The 20239-nt window shown below is 40.7% G+C and overlaps 1 protein-coding gene across 1 annotated transcript in view; it reads right to left on the bottom strand.

Moving 5' to 3' along the window:
* Positions 1–4788: 4788 nt before the first annotated feature.
* The window catches only part of THBS2 (thrombospondin 2), a 165885-nt gene continuing 150434 nt past the window's right edge, over positions 4789–20239 (bottom strand). The window contains exon 22 of the mRNA XM_082251223.1: positions 4789–5247. Coding sequence (XP_082107349.1) covers positions 5240–5247 — 8 coding nt within the window. The 3' untranslated portion in view covers positions 4789–5239. The remainder of the gene's footprint in view (positions 5248–20239) is intronic.

The raw sequence follows: 20239 nt of genomic DNA, 5'->3' as shown, positions 1-20239 counted from the left end.
CAGACTTGAGCGGCTGCTATGTCACATTGTGGTTGTGCAGTTGGGGGTGGTAAAACAACACAGATTAGCCACCCTGTCCGCAACTGTGAACTTAGCATAAAAGGAGGACAAAAAAACACAAAAAAGGTTAGATTCTTTGGCGTAAACTTTCTAAAGGAGTAAAGAGTGTGGGATTAGTGAATATGGTCATCTATCATGGACAAGACAAAATTGTGCTTTTTTCCTTTGCATGTGATTGAGCATTTAGAGTGACCACACCTTCACTTTTTTTATTAAACCAAAAGAACATTTCTTTTTTTTTTTCGTAATTCATACTCACATAGTGGCTAATAAAGTCTGTTCTTCTTTTAGCTATGTAAAATCCAAGTATATAATGGCAAATCAAAGGGTGGAGGCCATGCTTATCTTCTGGCTTCGATACATTTTTGAGTTACCTAATATAGACTTTCATCCAACCAGTGAAACCAGAAGTGCTTAGCAGTATAGTTGTTCTGTGCCAGTGACTTAGGCCGGGTTCACATATACGCAGCCATGGTTCCTAGCATGGGGTCTGGTGCATTCCTGTTCACCAGGTCAGGTGTGTATCAGGTCGGAATTTATGCCTGAATTTGCATCTGAACCAGACCCAAACACACACAGGACCCTTTCGGAATGCAGACTGCGGCCGCCCCGGACCTGTGTGAACCGGTTCCATTGAGACTGGTCACACACCTTTGTCATGTGAATTGGATGCGGGGAAACCTGCATTCAATTCACACATATGTGAACCTGACCTAAAGGTATTGAAGCCAAAGGATCATCATGATTGTCAAGCAATGGACAACATGTTTCTTTTTAGATAATGCCCATAAAGAAAAATGATATAAAGGAATACATATGTGCATCCAAAAAATACAGAAATAATATTACTACTAGAGATATATTTTGTTAAAACCTTTGTTTATATTTTATTTCCTATTATGAATATTTAAAAAAATTCTATAAAAAGAATGACTGTATCTGGCTAATTGTAGTATACTTTAGGTTTTGTCAACAGAACAATAAATAAGTATTTACAATCTTTTTGCAAACAGGTTGACTTTTTAAAAACATAAACAGTCCTAAAACGTATTAGAAAAAAAAAAAAAAAGACATAAATAATTTACAAGGAAAAAAATTATAGTACAGTCTATCAATATTAACATCTTCCGTCCCATTCAGTATTTCGCAGAACAAACCCCAAATAGACGCTACATCAATTACAATGCTTACATTTAATGAATTACGGAAGTGTGTTTTAAAAAAAAAAATGGAATCGACAAAAAAGCACACACAAAAAAATGCATAGCAGGTGTATAAAAAAAAGGTGCAATAAATCCAGAATGTAAAGTATTGTTTGACAAGCAATAAACATATAAAGCTAATAAAAAATAGCATTTATGGCATAACTAGTGACAAGTATAAAATAATTCCCTTAGTAAACTATATTTGCCTATCAGATAAACTTTGCATGTTTTTTATTTAAAAGTGAGCTAAAGGTTATATTTTAGCAGAATATCTTGTGTTTGAATAGAATGATTTGTTATTTTCAGTGTTAGATAAAAAAAAAAAAATCTACGTTTGGACAAAAACAGATACGTTGCCAATCATAAACCAGCAGGTGATATGAAAGCACGTAAAGTAATTTCTCACAAAACTGAATACCTGTTTTAGCCGGAAGCTAACAGTCTCTTGAATATTTGGAGTTTGGTCACATCGCTGCTAGTGAGGCTGAATAGACTGGAATTTTTACTGTTCCATTTTTGGAAAATGTCAGCTTCCATCTGTGGCTTCACACACACAGGTATTTTACATTGCAATACATATTATACATGTGTATAATTTCAATAACAATTAAAGTATTAGGAGTAGCCTAAGGCTTGTTTTTGGCCTTACCTGACTAGCTTAGCTGACTGCTGCCTCCAAAAACTTTGCCCCTCAGTACGTATACAAATATACTGGCACGTTTAGTGGAGAGTGGTCAGGTAAACCAAAGACCAATGCTTAGTCTACATAATTTAAATATTATTCATACTATTATTCTCATTATTATGTTACGTAGCTATATAAATTCTCCTAGAATTAAAAACTTCTGATTCGTTTTGGTTGCTGTAATAACATTTTGAGTTTAAATTTCTATATATGCCAATAAATTTCCTATTTCTGCCAGATGTGCACTTAAATGCATATGAACAAATCTAAAAGATCTGGCCCTTTGGTCCTTTGACTGTTCTGGGTTATTTGGGTTATGCTTGAGGCTATAGGAGATGTTCACGCTGCTAGAACACAAAGGTGGTGTTATATGAACTCATCTAATATCTTAGCTATTCAAACATCATTTTCCTAACTACAGATTGATATTTCTAATGTTGAATTATTTAAAGTGTATGTCCAGACAAAGCTTTATTAATTGGATAAAGCACTGGAAGGATTAGGACCCCTTGTGGGTTGTACTGCTATCCAAAGTTTTGTTTGTTAGATTTCTACTCACTTATTTTGTAATTAACAATGTATTCAACCAAGTGGGGGAAAATATGCAACAGCCATGCAAAATAGAATGGGTTCAAGCCTTCCCACATTTTTTATGAGTTGCTGTTGCAGATTTTTTTTTTTTTTGTGACATCAGGATAGAAGTGATAGGAAGACTCTCTAATAGGACCCTAGATAACAATCAAAAAAACCTAAAAGGGATACTAATAGAGTTAAAAAGATGTTTGGGTTGGACATATACTTTAACCACTTGCCGACCACCCCATGGAGGTTTATTAGGCTGCGCATAATCACATACATCTACCTGATTATGTGCACGTGATTTCGGCAGCGTGCACATGCTGCCGGAGCCGCGCTGCCACTGTGATTAGACACTTTGGCAATACTGACAGGAGAGCAGTCTGGTATGTAAACAATGCAAGATGGCTCTCCTGCCAGAGAGGCAGGGAAAGATTGTGTGATTCAGCTAAGCTGAATTACCGATCTCTCTCTGCTTCATCCCCAAAACAGTTAGAAAGCACATATAGGGAACACACTTAACCCTTTGATCACCCCCAGTGTTAACCCCTTCCCTGCCAATGTCATTATTACAGCAACAGTGCATATTTTTTAGCACTGATTACTGTAGTAATGTCTCTGTTTCCCCCAAAAGTGTTAAAAATGTCAGGGGTCTGATCTGTCTGCCGCAATGTCGCAGTCCCGCAAAAAATCGCTGATCGCCGCCATTACTAGTAGAAAAAAATAAATAAATAAAAATGGCATAAATCTTTCCCCTAGTTTGTAGACACGATAACTTTTGCGCAAACCAATTATTATATGCTTTTTGGGATTTTTTTTTACCAAAAATATGTAGCAGAACACAAATTGGCCTAAACTGATACAAAAAATGTGATTTTTTAAATTTTTTTATTGGGAATGTTTTATAGTAGAAACTAGAAAATATTGGTGTTTTTTCAAAATTGACGCTCTTTTTTTGTTTATAGCGCAAAAAACAAAAAACGCAGAGGTGATGAAAGCTCTATTTGTGGGAAAAAAAGGACATCCATTGTTTTTGGGTATGGCGTCACTTGCGCAATTGTCAGTTAAAATAACGAAGTGCCGAATCGCAAAAAATGGCCTGGTCATTAAGGGAGTAAAACCTTCCGGGGCTGAAGTGGTTAAATGAATGGCAAATCTAAAATATATGTAATAAGGAGGGGACAACATAAAATTCCTAAATGTATATATCTTGACTGTATCTGAGGTATTTTACATTGTATTTACATTTGAAAGTTTTGTTGCCCACTGCAAAGACAATCTTTCCCCATATTCTGAACGTCTCATATTAATCACGTTTATCTGCCTATACTAACATCAAAACATATGTTGTTACTTTCATCATGGCTGTGAATTTTTCCCTGAGGAACATCATCTTATGCTCTATATATTTATAATGTATTTGCCTTTATAAGGATTTATGTATATGCTTTATACTTCCTAATAAAAAATAAAGTGCCAAGATACATATGCCATGGCTTGTAAGCAGATACAGTTAACTTCATAGTGTGGGCTACATTCACACATCTAACTATTATTCCTAATAAACTATATTCAAATTGTCTTATTCAAATAAAGTGACAACAGAAACACAATACTGTATAGTGCTAAAGAGGAATAATGACAATAGGTGCGCTACAAAATAACAGATATGTTGACATTCTATCAAGCCTTTAGAGTGCTCTAAATATGTTAATAAGAGACTCCTCGTTATAATTTTTTTCCGGTTTGAGTGTACCGTATGTATTGTATTGTATGACCTACAGTGTCTTTTGTTTTTTTATGACATATAAAACACTTTTGATAATGGGCCAATATGGCACTTTAGATACCAAATATGCAGTATTCAAAATATTTACTGTATATAGAATATCTAGATACAAGATTAAAGTATACATGCTCCTGGAATTTGGTCAGAGCATATTGTAATATTGGCACCAGTCTACTGTTGCACTTCTGGGCACCGTTGTGTAAATTTGTCAACAAGTTAAATAAATGTTATGTAGGATATAATGTATCTCATAGATTTAGATACATATCTAGATGTTTACAAGGTTAACTTAAATTTTAAAAAATAGTAGTGTAATTCATCCTTATTTTATTTTGAGGCTTGATTTTGGTTAACTAACCTGAATTTAGAATCGTTACTTAATAACTGTGCTGTACAATTTCCTGCTCAATTATTTCAATGCTTCTTGCTCTTAAAGACAATATGACATTGTGTTAAATATTTATATTTTTTAGGAAAAAGTGACAATGGCCAAACAGCCATTAGTGAATAAGAAAGTCCAGGAGAAATAAGCAAGTACTTTGTTAAAACTGATGGGTAAAATGTCTCAGCGATATAATATATGCACCTTATCAATAACTGTGAGTTGATTAGTTGATCAATATAAGCAAGACATAAATGATCTTTTAGTATAAAATGTTGTTTTACTGCATCTTAAAAAAATGTTTTACAAAAATCACCCACATTTGGCGATTTATCAACCTGACTAAAGTTCGAGATGAGGTTTTTGCTCTTCTCCTTTGATGTGCTGGATGTCTGCACTCTACTCCTCTTCGACGTGGATCTTACGAGTTTATGATGTGTTGCGGTGCAGACAGATTTTAAGACTTTAAAGGGTACCAGGTGAATTGAGGTGTCTTGGTCACGCAGGATGTACAGTAAAGTACACAATATGTTAACAAGTTCTTAAAAATCTGTAAAGGAAGTAAAAACACATAGTTACAAAGTTACATAGTTTGTAAGGTTGAAAAAAGTCACCAGTCTATCCAGTTCAACCTATGATGAGTGTGTGTGTGTTTATGTCAATGGTATATCGTATACCCCTGTATGTTGGGGTCATTAAGGTGCCCATCTAAAAGTTTTCTGAAACTCAATTTTTTGAATTTTTTCAACTCAATTTTTTGAATCAATGCTCCCTGCTGATACCAATGCTTTTGGAAGAGAATTCCACATCCTTACCACTCTGACAGTAAAGAACTCTCTATGCAGTTTTCTAGTCCCTTTATTAGCTTTGTTGCCCTTCTCTGGACTCTCTCCAGTTCCAGCACATCCTTCTTGAGGATTGGTGCCCAGAACTGGACGGCATACTCAAGATGCAGCCGGACCAGAGTCTTGTAGAGTGGGAGAACTATCGTTTTATCTGTGGATAAATACCCTTTTAAATGCATGCCAATATTCTATTGGCCTTTCTTGCAGCACCCTGGCATTGCATGCCATTGCTGAGCCTGTCATCTACTAGGACCCCTAGGTTCTTTTCCATCAAGAATTCCCCCAGAGGTTCTCCCCTAGCGGGTAACTTGTGTTTCTATTTTTGGCACCCAAATGCATTACCCTTCATATTTCAACATCAAACCTCATTTGCCATGCAATTGCCCATCCCATTATTTTCTTTAGGTCTTCTTGTAAGGTTTCCTCATCCTGCGTGGAAGTTATTGCCATGCAAAGCTTTGCATCATACACAAATATGGAGATTGAGCTGTTTATCCCATCCTCTAGATCAGGGGTGTCAAACTGGTGGCCCTTCAGCTGCTACGGAACTACAAGTCCCATCATGCCTCTGCCTGTGGGAGTCATGCTTGTAACTGTCAGCCTTGCAATGCCTTATTATTGCAATGCCTCGTTTATGAAAAAATAAACAGGATTGGTCCCAGGACAGATCGTTGGGGGGACCCCCACTTTCCACACCAGACGATTCTGAGTACTTGCCATTTACCACCACAGTTTAGTATGCTACTGTTCTGACACTGGATAAGCATATACAGTAACTGCTTGTATAATCGGAGTCATAAAACCCTAAATTAAAATTGTTGGTTGGTTTGGAAAATTAGTTAGAAACAATTCATCATAAATCACAGCAAGCACAGTATGTGGGAGATTTACTAAAACTGAAGCACTCAGAATCTGGTGCAGCTGTGCATGGTAGCCAATCAGCTTCTAACTTCAGTTTGTTCAATTAGGCTTTGACAATAAAACATGGAAGCTGATTGGTTTCTATGCAGAGCTGCACCAGATTTAGCTTTCTCCAGTTTTAGTAAATCTCCCCCCACTGTGTTATTTTTACTAAAAGGAATTGCCAAAGAGCAGGTAGAATTCAAGAGGCCTGAATTGGTAATTTACATGAAAGCAAGCATATAGGCCTACCAAGGTATCGCAATCCCTGTTACTAAAATACTACAGAGTACACTAATATTCAATGCATACATTGTAATCCCAGCGTGTTTAAAATATCTAAATAATGCTGCTTGTGCCTTATATTTTAATATGTTGTATCATAGAATGGGTGGGTCAAAATTCTCCCTGAGAATAAAGAAACACAAAAACTTTACATGACAAGAGGCGTGGTTACAAACAAACAAAGATCAAAGATCAGCAAACTGCCAGATCAAATACCCCTAGGCTCACACTTAACCCTTTGATCACCACTGTGTTAACCCCTTCCCTGTTAATATCATTATTACAGTAACAGCGCATATGTTTAGCACTGATTACTGTGTTAATGTCACTGGTCCCCCCAAAAGTGTCAAAAATGTCAGTTAGGGGTCCGATCTGTCTGCCGCAATGTCACAGTCCCACTAAAAATCGCAGTTTGCCACCATTACTAGTAAAAAAAAAGAAATAAACAAAAATGACATGAATTTTTCCCCTAGTTTGTAGACGCGATGACTTTTGCGCAAACCAATCAAAATACACTTATTGTGATTTTTTTAAAAAAATATGTAGCAGAATACAAATTGGCCTAAAATGATGAAAAATTTTGATTTTTACTTTTTTTGGGGAATGTTATATAGCAGAATGTAAAAAATATTGTTTTTTATTTTCTTTAAGAATTGCCGCTCTTTTTTTGTTTATAGCGCAAAAAATAAAAATCGCAGAGGTGATTAAATACCACCAAAAGAAAGCTCTATTTGTGGGACATCAATTTTGTTTCAGTACAGTGTCACACGACTGCACAATTTTCCGTTAAATTAACGCAGTGCCCAATTGCAAAAAATGACCTGGTTATTAAGGGGGCAAAACCAGAAGTGGTTAATATCTCAGATGAAACAATTCTATCAGGTTGGTTTGTTTTTTCCAAGAATAACCACTTGCTGACCGCCGCAAGTACATATACTGTGGCGGTCAGCCCCGGCCAGGCAAAGTAACGTATCGGTACGTCACTACTCCCACGGTCCCGCCGATGACTTGATTGGGTTCCTGTTGATCGGTCCTGCCCAATCAGATTACATGCTGAGCCTGTGTAATGTAAACACAGGCTCAGAAAAGACATGCTCTCCCCTCCCATGATCCTTTTTGGATTCATCTCGAGAGGAGAGCACATCTAACTGTAAGTAACTGCACCAAGCACATACATTTACACTTAGATAGGCACATTTAACCCCCGGTCGCCCCCCCCAGTTAACCCCTACACCCCCTGTCACAACACACACTGTATAAAGCATATAGCATTTTCCTATATACCTGTATAAGTGTGATTTGTGACCAGGTGTAGCGCTTGTGGCCCCCCCTTTTTCACTTAAAATACCCGCCACCCCCCCAATAAAGATTTAACCCCCAGATGCCCCCTGATCACCCCCAGTTAACCCCTTCCCCCCTGTCACATTGCACACTATTACAAACGTAATATACTGTTTTTCTGTATTTTGTATTAGTGCGATTGTGACTTGAGTTAGCGATAGCGAGTTAGTTTCTGTCCCAAGTAAGTTTAGGGTCCCCACCTCCCCCCCAATAAAGATTTAACCCCCTGATCCCCCCTGATCACCCCTACACCCCCTGTCACAACACACACTGTATACAGCATATAGCATTTTCATATATACCCGTATAAGTGTGATTTGTGACCAGGTGTAGCGCTTGCGGCCCTCCCTTTTACATTTAAAATACCCGCCACCCCCTCTCAATAAAGATTTAACCCCCTGATCCCTCCTGATCCCCCCCTGATCACCCGAAGTTAACTCCTTCCCCCCTGTCACATTGCACACTAATACACACGTAATATAGTGTTTTACTGTATTTTGTATTAGTGTGATTGTGAGTTAGCGCTAGCGAGTTAGTTTCTGTCCCAAAGGAGGTTTAGGGTCCCCGCCACCCCCCCAATAAAGATTTAACCCCCTGATCCCCCCGATCACCCCCAGTTAACCCCTTCATTGTCCTGTCACAGTGTCACTTTTATAGTGTACAGTTTTTTTTCTGATCACTATTATTAGTGACACAGGTGACATTAGCTAGTGTTAGTGTCAGTCTAAAATAGCACAGATCCCCGGTGCATAGTTAGAAATAACCCCTTGATTACCACACACACACACACACATACACTTCCATTACTAGTATAGTGTTTGAAGAGATCAATATCTGATCTGATCAGAACTATACTAGCGTCCCCATAGTTTAGGGTTCCCAAAACGCGGTGTTTGCACGATCAGCACTGATTCCTGCCAGCACCTGCGTTTAACCCCTCTGCTCAGCCCACCCCACCCAGGCAAGTGTAGTAATCAATAGATTACTGTCACTTACAAAAAAACACAACACACAAAACCGCTGTGTTAGCAGAGTGAGGCCTGATCCCTGCTAGCATTAGCAGTTTTTTTTGGTAGCTCTTGAAATAGTCCTTGACAACCAGGTGCTTTTATTACCTTGACAACCAGGTGCTTTTATTTACCGGTACAGTAGTCACACTACTGCACCGGTAAATTTAGTTACCAAAATGTCCAAACGTTGGTACAGTAGTGCAGAGGCTTATAGTATACTGACCATGTCAGATGAGAGCAATGGGGAAGCCTCACTGGCAGAATCAGGGTCAGTATACAAACCTGATGATGGCAGCGGCTCCCTGACAGATAGCTCCGATGACGGATGGGTCCCTATTAGACCCAGGCGTACCCAACCCCATTCTTGAGTTGTTGAGATGCAGGAATCGCAGGGTGCTCGTATAGAGCAGAGTGTCGGTACTACGGCCGCTCATCCTTCTGGTGGCCTGGCAAGCACCAGCGGCCTAGTACACCCTGGACCTAGTACAACCAGCACTGCAGTATCACTTGGTGACGTGGCGAGTCCCATAAGTGCAGTTGAAGCTGGTGCGGTGGCTAGCACGAGTAGTGGCCCGCAGCCACCGCGTATTCGAAGACAGGCCCGTAGAGCCCATAGTGCCCTCCATTATGCACTGGCATATCCCAATTGGCAACTCACTGATTCTACAGTGCCAGTACTTCCCCCATTCACTGCCCAACCTGGAATCCACGTGGAGACAGCTGGTTTTACGCCCCTGAACTTTTTTGAGCTGTTCTTCACGGAAGATCTTTACGGATCTATTGTGGATCAATCAAATTTATACACACAACAATTTATCGCCGCCAACCCAAATTCGCCCCTTGCCAGACCATTCGGCTGGAAACCTATAATGGTTACCGATTTTAAAATCTTTCTGGGCCTTTCCCTGAACATGGGCATAACCAAACAGAGTTATATTGGTCCACCAGCCCACTTCACCATATGCGCATGTACTCTGCCTCCATATCGAGACAAATTCTGCGATTTTTGCATTTCAGCGACAATGAAATCTGTCGTCCTCGGGGAGACCCTGCATATGATCGGCTCCACAAAATTCAGCCCCTCATAGACCACTTCAATCAGCGGTTTGCAGCCTTGTTTACCCCCGAACAAGTTGTCTGCGTTGACGAGTCCCTGAATTTACTGGTCGCCTTGCTATGAGGGAAAAGATAGCACTGTGGAGCCCCCCAACTGCCCAGACTACATAGGGAGCAGCGGCAAGATAGTTTGGAACTTGGTGTCACCCTTATCCGGAAAGGGGTACCATTTGTACGTGGACAACTTCTACATAAGCGTGCCACTATTTAGTCATCTTTCTGAATTACAAATTGGCGCATGTGGCACCGTGCGACCTAATCGCCGGGGCTTCCCCCAACGGCTTGTAAATTCCCGTCTTAGTCGGGGGGCGATAGCCTGCTTGAAAACGGACAACTTGCTTGCAGTGAAGTGGAGGGATACACGGGGTGTTTTCGTTCTGTCTTCCATTCACGCAGACACGACGATCCAAATTCCTACGGCAACTGGTGTTATGGAGAAACCCCTCTGTGCCCACAAATATAACCTTAATATGGGAGGGGTGGACCTTAACGACCAGCTTTTGGCGCCGTATTTAGTTGCCCGTAAAGCCAGACGCTGGTACAAAAAAGTGTCTGTTTATTTATTCCAATTGGCTATGCTGAACGCCTTTGTCCTATACAGGGCGTCAGGACGAACTGGATTCAGGACGAACTGGATCCTTCCGGGAATTCCAGGAAGCGATCATCCTTGCCTACCTGTACCCAGGAGGCATGCCTGCCCAACTTCCCCTTCCAGATGCAGTGAGCCGGCTGCATGAGAGACATTTTCCACATGTCCTCCCGAGTACCCCTACCCAAAGACGACCCCAAAGAAGATGTCGTGTCTGTAGCAGGCGCGGATTTAGGCGTGACACCCGCTATTATTGTCGCAGATGTCCTGACCAACCTGGTCTCTGCATCGGGGAATGTTTCGAGCGCTACCATACACTAGTGGAGTTTTAGTGTAGGGTACAGCACAGTGTAGGGCACACAAACACAGGGTCTCGAAAGATGTTTGATGCCTATCGACATTTTGAGAGACCCAAGCTGGAAAATCGCAGTTCACAGAAAAAACAGTTAGAAAAAAAAATCCAAAAACAGTTGTCGTGTCAGTCATTTTATATGTTCTTCTACTCTTCCTACTGTACTTTTACTGTACTTTGTTTGTTTTTCATTCTTTTGTTAACCTGTTTCTCTTGCAGGTACTCGTCGGCTGCCACATTGATTTTATATATTCTGACACAAACAGTGTTTGCGCTCAGCATATATGGATACCTTTGCTGGCAGCAGCTGTGGTGAAAGGCTGATTTAAGCACTGCAGTTAAAATATCTTTTAGGTATACGTGGAATATTGTCATGTATACCCATCATTAAATTCAGTGGATGGTTGTTTGGACGGTTAATGATGAGTAATACTACACAATATTCCTGTGCTGATTTCTGTTAGGTTCTCTTTTTTTTCGTTCAGCCCACAGGCTGCATGAAAAAAAAAAAACCTACACTATATGCCAAACAAGGACCAGCAATGTACTGGACTTTGAGTGGTTATACCAGGATGATGCCTGCAGATTTAGGCATCATCTTGGTATCGTTTTTTACAGCCAACGGTCAGCTTACATGTAAAAGCAATCCTAGCGGATAATTGGCCACCCCCCACCGCCGCCTTCCGTCGCCTTCCGCCGCCTTCCGTGGTTTTTCTCGGGCTCTCCTGTCCCGCCAGTTAACCCGAGAGTGCAGCCGGTGGTTCAATTATCTAACTATAGAGCTAATTGGAGATGAGAATGGCTCCAATCATCTCTATGGCCTAAGATACCGGAAGCTACAAGCATTTCATTACTTCTTTAGTTCGCCAGAAATAAACAGCGCCATTGGGAAATTGGGAAAGTATTTTATCACACCAATTTTGGTGTGGTCAGATGCGTTAAGGTCAGAGGAGAGATCTACAGTCTAAAAGACCCCAATTTTTAAAAAAAAAAATTGATAAAAAATTGATAAAAATAAAAATGATAAAAAAAAATGAAAGGAAAGATGTCAAAATAACATAAAAAAGCAAAAAAAAAAAAAAAAATCAAGCCCCCCTGTGCTTGCGTGCAATGGCGCACGCAGGCGTTGGCCTAGTGTCATATGTAAACCGCAATTGCAGCATGCATGTGAGGTATCGCCGCGAACGTCAGGTCGAGTGCAGTAATTCTTGCAGTAGACCTCCTCTGTAAGTCTAAAGTGGTAACCTGTAAAGACTTTTAAAGGCTTTTAAAAATGTACGTAGTTTGTTGCCGCTGCACAGGCGGGCACAATTTTTAAAGCATGTCATGTTTGGTATCTATGTACTCGGCATAAGATCATCTTTTAAATTTTACCAAACAATTTGGAATTATATACTGTATTTGTGCAATAAATGTAAAAAAATAAATTTTTTTCGCACAAATTGCATTTGGAAAATCTGTGCGCAAATACCGTGTGACAAAAAAATTTGCAACATTCACCATTTTGTTCTATAGGGCCTCTGCTTTAAATAAATATATAATGTTTGGGGTTCAAAGTAATTTTCTAGTAAAAAAAAATATTTTTTCATGTAAACAAAAAGTCACAGAAAAGGCTTGGTTTTCAAGTGGTTAGAAGAGTGGGTGATGTGTGGCTAACATTGAGCATAAAATGCCGGGACAGTTCAAACACCCCCCAAATGACCCCTTTTTGAAAAGTAGACACCCAAAGCTATTTGCTGAGAGGCATATTGAGTCCATGGAGTATTTTATATTTTGCCCTAAGTTTCGGAAAGATGACAATTTGGTTTTTTCTTGTTTTTTTTTTACAGAAAGTTTTCACTAAATGATATATTTCTCACGTATGCCATGGGTATATGTGAAATGACACCCCAAAATACATTCTGTTGCTTCTCCTGAGTACAGGGATACCACATGTGTGAGACTTTTTGAAAGCCTAGCTGTGTACGGGACCCCAAAAACCAATCCCCATCTTCAAGTTTTCTAATGGAGTAAATTGCTTATTTTACCTCTGCACTACCTGTCACAGTTTCAGAGGCCCTGAAATTTCAAGATAGTACAAACCTCCCCCAAATGACCCCATCTTGCAAAGTAGACACTCTAAGCTATTTGCTGAGAGGCATGGTGAGTCCATGGAATATTTTATATTTTGCCACAAGTTTCTGGAAAATTATTATTTCTTTTTTTTTTTTGTTTTTTTACACAAAGTTGTCACTAAATGATATATTGCTCACGCATGCCATGGGTATATGTGAAATGACACCCCAAAATACATTCTGCTGCTTCTCCTGAGTACAGGGATACCACATGTGTGAGACTTTTTGGGAGCCTAGCTGTGTACGGGACCCCGAAAATCAATCACCATCTTCAGGTTTTCTAATGGCATAAATTTTTGATTTTACTCCTCACTACCCATCACAGTTTTGGAGGCCCTGAAATTTCAAGATAGCACAAAACCCCCCCAAATGACCCCATTTTGGAAAGTAGACACCCCAAGCTATTTGCTGAGAGGCATGGTGAGTGCATGGAATATTTTATATTTTGCCACAAGTTTCGGGAAAATTACATTTTTTTTTATTTATTTTTTTAACACAAAGTTGTCACTAAATGATAAATTGCTCACACATGCCATGGGTATATGTGGAATGACACCCCAAAATACATTCTACTGCTTCCCTGCTTTGTGTAAAAAAAAAAAAAAAAAAAAAAATTTTTAATCATTTTTCAAACACCTGTGACAAAAAAATGAAATATTCAATGAGCTCAACATGCCTCTCAGGACATTCTTTAGGATGTCTACTTTCCAAAAAGTGGTAGTTTGGGACGCTATAACTTTTGCGCAAACCAATAAAAATACGCTCATTGAAATATTTTTTATCAAAGACATGTAGCTAAATACATTTTGGCCAAAAAATATGACATAAATTGTGTATATTGTGATCAAATACCAAAAGAAAGCTCTGTTTGTGGGAAAAAAAGGACGTAAATTTTGTTTGGGTACAGCATTTCATGACCGCGCAATTGTCAGTTAAAGTCACGAAGTGCCAAGTTGAAAAAAGGGGTCTGGTCAGGAAGGGGGTAAAATCTTCCGGGGCTTAAGTGGTTAATCGTATGACTAGCATACATTTAACATTGACTGCTTCCATCCCACATGAATCTCCCAATAAAAAAGAAAAAACAAAACAGTAGACACTTTGCTATATAATGCCATAAATATTAGTAGTCCTATAAAATAGTAAACATTTTCAAAACTAAGCACTTTATGCAAGAAGGTAAAAAAGAAAGTCTGTGTGCGGCAGCAGCCCCCCCCCCCGCCCCCTATTACTTACCTGAGCCCCCTCTTCATCCAGAAATGTCAATGGAAGCCTTGCCTCTCTGGGGACTCACACTCCTGATGGGTTATTGGCAGCAGCATGAGCCATTAGCTCACAGCCAGTGAGCCAGTCAGGAGATGGGGGGGGGGAGGGGGAGTCAAGCCATGTCTCCTTGTGTAAGCCATTAGCTCACAGCCAGTGAGCCAGTCAGGAGATGGAGGAAGGCGGGGTCAAGCCCTGTCTCTGTGTGTAAATGGACACACAGAGCAGCAGCTCGACTTAGGTGCCCCCATAGCAAGCTGCTTGCTGTGGGGGCACCCGACAGTAGGGAGAAGCCAAGAGTGGCAGCGTGGGACCCGAGAAGAGGAGGATCCGGGCCACTCTGTGCAAAAGCACTGCACAGAGCAGGTAAGTAAGTATTACATGTTTGTTACTTTAATTAAAAAAATTAAAAAGCCTTACAATCACTTTAACGGTAAAGGATTACCTTGGCATTACCTCCTATGTGTATAACTGAACCTTTTACATTGTATTGTAAGCAAAGCTAAATCTAAGGCTTTAGCTATTTTCTCTCCATCTTTTCCCTCCACTTAATCTCCTAATCTAAACTATTCCTTTTAGAAGATCTAGATTCCCTTGTGTACCTGTGGAAATGCATTTCCAGGGTTAAACCAAAGCCGGGCAGTTATCCCTCAGTGCCTTTGCCTTTGCACACAGCTTGATCTGCATAACCATCACCAGTATTTTTCCAGAATCACCAGTTGGTACCCATAGGAATCATGAAGCTTCTTAAAGGTAAGCAGTACAGCATTGTTGGATTTGTATTGGTTAGGCAGCAGCAGGTGGAGGGGGGATAGATAGCCAAAGTTTTAGGGGTTAATTTATATTTATTTTCTATGTATACATATGACATCAAAGGAAAATTGGATGTGTTACAGAACCAAAAAGATGTCAGTGTAGTCAAAGTAAAACTCATTAAGAGAGAAACGTTTACCAGATGTTCAGCTTCTAAATTCTACAGAGACGTTGTGTAGTTGTACTACGTGAGAATTCATTTCTTGGACGTACACAATAAGATGACATAATACTCTAACAAGCATATGGAATTTTTAATGAAAAAACATATAGATTGGGCTGACTCCCATGAATACATTCTACACAGATAAGCACAAAAGCATAAAACATTAACATATATTCACTGGCCACTTTATTAGATACACCTGTTCAATTGCTTGGTAATACAAATTGCTAATCAGCCAATCACATGGCAGCAACTCAATGAATGTAGGCATCTAGACGGGGGGTGAAGTCAGCTTGCTGAAGTTCAAACCGAGCATCAGAATGGGGAAGAAAGGGGATTTAGCTATCATTCACATTAAATGCGACTTTGAAATTGTGCAACTTCATTTGAATTCGCACAACTTCAAAGTCGCATGTCAGTGCGCCTTTAGGTGTGATTTTGTAGACATCTATGCGGCTTAATGGACAGATGTCTATTCAAGTCGCACACTAAAAATCGCCAAAAGTATTGCAGTAACTACTTTTTTAAATCAATGTGGCACCATAAAGTCGTCATTGCATCGATTTGAACATGGCCATTGCCGACAATAGGGTGGGAATTGTCATGCGATCTGATCTGTCAAATTGCATGACAAATTGCACCAATGTGAATGAGGGCATAAGTGACTTTGAACGTGGCATGGTTGTTTGAGCCAGACGGGCTGGTCTGAGTATTATAGAAACTGCTGGGATTTTCATGCACAACCATCTCTAGGGTTTACAGAGAATGGCCTGAAAAAGAGAATATATCCAGTGAGCGGCAGTTGTCTGGACGAAAATGCCTTGTTGATGTCAGAGGTCAGAAGATAATGGGCAGACTGGTTCCAGATGATTTAAAGGCAACAGTAACTCAAATACCCACTAACAACGAAGGTATGCAGAATACCATCTCTGAACACACAACACATCGAACCTTGAAGCAGGACTACGGCAGCAGAAGACCACAGCGGGTGCCACTCCTGTCAGCTAAGAACAGGAAACTGAGGCTACAATTCCCACAGGCTCACCATAATTGGACAATAGAAGTCTGGAAAAACGATGCCAGGTCTGATGAGTCTCGATTTCAGCTGCGATATTCAGATGGTAGGGTCAGAATTTGGCAAAAACAACATGAAAGCATGGATCCATCCTGCCTAGTATCAACGGTTCAGGCTGGTGGCGGTGGTGTAATGGTGTGGGGGATATTTTTTGGCACACTTTGGGCAGCTTAGTACCAATTGAGCATCATTTAAACTCCAGGCCCATCTGAGTATTGTTGCTGACCATGTCCATCCCTTTGTGACTACAGTGTACCCATATTCTGATGGCTACTTCCTGCAAGATAATGCACCATATCACAAAGCTCAAATCATCTCAAACTGTTTTTTTGAACATGACAATGAGTTCACTGTACTCCAATGGCCTCCACGGTCACCAGATCTCAATCTAATTGAGCACATTTGGAATGTGGTGGAACGGGAAATTGGTATCATGGATGTGCAGCCGACAAATCTGCAGCAACTGCGCAATGCTATCATATCAATATAGACCAAAATCTCTGAGGAATGTTTCTAACACCTTTTTGAATCTATGCCATGAGGAATTAAGGCACTTCTGAAGGCAAAAGGGAGTCCAACCCAGTACTAGCAAGGTGTATTCTAATAAAGTGGCCAGTGAGTGTATATCTTACAGGAAACTTTTCTGTAGCCACAATTTGTTGATTTTTTTCTTCTTCATAGACCTAAATGTTTTACTCATTCATGTCTAAAGAGTTCTTACAGGAAAGTTACTGATTGTCAAGGTACTTGCACACTGGTGTTTGTACTGCTTTTGCATTGTGTTTGTACTTCATTAAGGTTTACTTGCCATTAATCTTTTTAGACATGGTTACCCTCACTCTGAACGCAGGTGCTGTGCACACTTCACTGCTTGTATGGAATTCCACTTTAACCTGCACTAAAGTCCCATTCTACACCAACAATAAAAAATATCTCAAAGCAGATCCAAGGCCAATTCAAACAACGTCATGCAAGCAGGGTGCAAATGTAGTCCAAAGAGTTGTGTGCTTATTCCTAAAAACTTCTGGAAACTAGAAGTAAAAGCTGCATGGTTTATAACATGCCATCTCACTTCATTACATAATAAAGAACTAAACATGAAGAGACATTGGAGGGTGCATTCATCTTGCAAATATTTGATGATAACATAGTACATAATATGGTAAAATATACACCAAAATCGGATATTCCCATCTCTCTTAAACCCTTTGTATTATCACTTTACCAATCCTGTTTTCTTAAAACTCTTTAAGCAAGGTCTTGTTTGATCCTAACCCATCAGTGGTGCATCCAACATTACACCACCTGATTCTAAAGTCTAATCTAACGTTTCTACAAATCTTTCTTAATTATAAAAATGCGTCAGTCAACACTAAAAGAAGCAAAAAATGTTTTAAATTAAAGCTAAATTTTATCTTTTTAATCAGCACCAGGAATATTACTCACTTGAATGATGAGTGTCCCGTGTTCTAGTGACTGCTCTGTTCCCTCAAATACTCCCACAGCTGTGATCTTTGGGCTCTGTGGGGGTTAATACAAATGGGTCCATCTGCCACAAGCACTTGACCAAAGGACCAGTTATGTCTGCCCCATCTGCCCCCCTGTTCTAGTCATAGAAGCAGTACTATCGGTTCCTGCAATAAAAACTGCTCTATGAATGGAAGACAGGCAGATGAATGCAAGTTCTACCTTCTCCATTTATAGAGTGTTTTTGAATGCTGGAATCAATAGTACAGCTTCTATGAATAGAGCAGGGGAGCAAAAAGGGTAAGCATAGTCAGCACATTTGACAAGTGCCTTTGACAGGTGGAGCTGTTCATATTAACTCCTACAGAAGATCACAGCAGAGGATGGAATATGGAGACAGAGGAAGGAAAATTTGAAGGAACAGAGCAGGCACCAGAACACGGGTGACTCATCATTCATGTAAATACCATTCCTGGTGCTTATTAAAAAAAATCATTAAACTTTAGCCATAAAGTAGAATTATAGGCAAAACTTTTCATTTTGGATAGACCATGGGAGTGTTATAACCACTGTCAGATTTTGTTTTGCTATTTATGTCCTATTGCGGTGATTTCCCTTCACCTCTTGTTCCATAGCCAAAACAGGATGTGAAAAGAAATCCCTGAAAATTTGGGGAATTCGTTGGGGACCCCCAGATCACCAGAACTAGTGTCTCAATTGGAATATTTCCCCTCTATTGTTTTCCTGGGGACAGCCCAAAATTTGAGATTTTTTTCTACTTGTCCTGTCAATGATAATGGTAAACTGACAAATAGAGAAGCTCCTTAACGGGGGTACAGACAGCAATAAAAACTGACAAGCATTCTAATCCCTCGACACTCTATCTAAGTCCCCTGCACACAGGGCATTTAGGAGCATCAAACGTTTTTTTTGCAGCTTAAAAACGCCCCTCTATGTTATTCTATGGCCTCATGCACACACAGGCTTTTAGGAGCTCCAAGTGGCATAGGCATTTTTAAGCTGCAAAAAAAACCCAGGGCCTGTGCGTTCTGATGAACAGCGTCAGGGCTGTAAAAACGTCTGACTCTACTAAAGCTGATTAACGTTGCTTATACAGCGTTAAGCCACGTTATACGTTTTTTTTTTTTTATGTGAAAATCAATGGTTCCCTATGGGAGCCTATTGATTTGAATTGAAGTCCCATCACAAGTCGGATCTGAGGACCTTGAGGGGGAATTCCACGCCAAAATGGGAAAAAAAGGGCATGGGGTCCCCCCCCAAAATCCATACCAGACCCTTATCCGAGCATGCAGCCCGGCAGGTCAAGAAAGGGGAAGGCACAAGCGAGCGGCCCCACCACCACGGACCATACCAGGTTAAATGCCCTCAACATGGGGGGGGTGGGTGATCTGGGGCAGAGGGAGCTTTGCACCCCTCACCCCAAAGCACCTTGTCCCCATGTTGATGAGGACAAGGGCCTCTTCCCAACAACCCTGGGTGGTGGTTGTGGAGGTCTGTGGGCAGGGGGCTTATCAGAATCTGGATTCCCCCTGTAACAAGGGGGCCCCCCCAGATCCCAGACCTCCTCCCTATGTGAATGGGTATAGGTATGAGTATCATCTGTGAGGACTTAAGGGGGGACCTCCGGGTGACGTCACAGGGAGGCCACGCCCCTAATGGCTATATAACAAGCTGCATAGAACGGAGCCTGCATAATCACCGGAGACATCGTCGGAGGAGGACCGGAGGAAGAAGAAGACCAGAGGGGAGAGGAACAGAAGAAGGAGAACAGAGGAAGAAGAACAGAGGAGGAAGATCAGAGGAGAGAAGACCAGAGGGGAGAAGACCAGAGGAAGATTTTTAATAAAGGACTTTTTAAAACGTCACCTGTCATTACTTACATACACTTTTATGGGGTGAATGGGTAGGGGTACAATGTACCCCATACCCATTCACATAGGGAGGGGTTCCGGGATCTGGGGGCCCCCTTGTTACAGGGGGCATCCAGATTCCGATAAGCCCCCTGCCCGCAGACCCCCACAACCATCGCCCAAGGTTGTCGGGATGAAGCCCTTGTCCTCATTAACATGGGGACAAGGTGCTTTGGGGTGGGGGGTGCAGAGCTCCCCCTGCCCCAAAGCACCCACCCCCCCATGTTGAGGGCGTGTGGCCTGGTATGGTCCAGGGGGAGTGGGGCCGCTCGCTCGTC

Source organism: Pelophylax lessonae, assembly GCF_965119305.1.
Source record: "Pelophylax lessonae genome assembly, chromosome: 3".
Lineage (NCBI taxonomy): Eukaryota > Metazoa > Chordata > Amphibia > Anura > Ranidae > Pelophylax > Pelophylax lessonae.
Note: the sequence above shows the minus strand (reverse complement) of the source record. Positions and strands in the feature narration are given on the sequence as shown.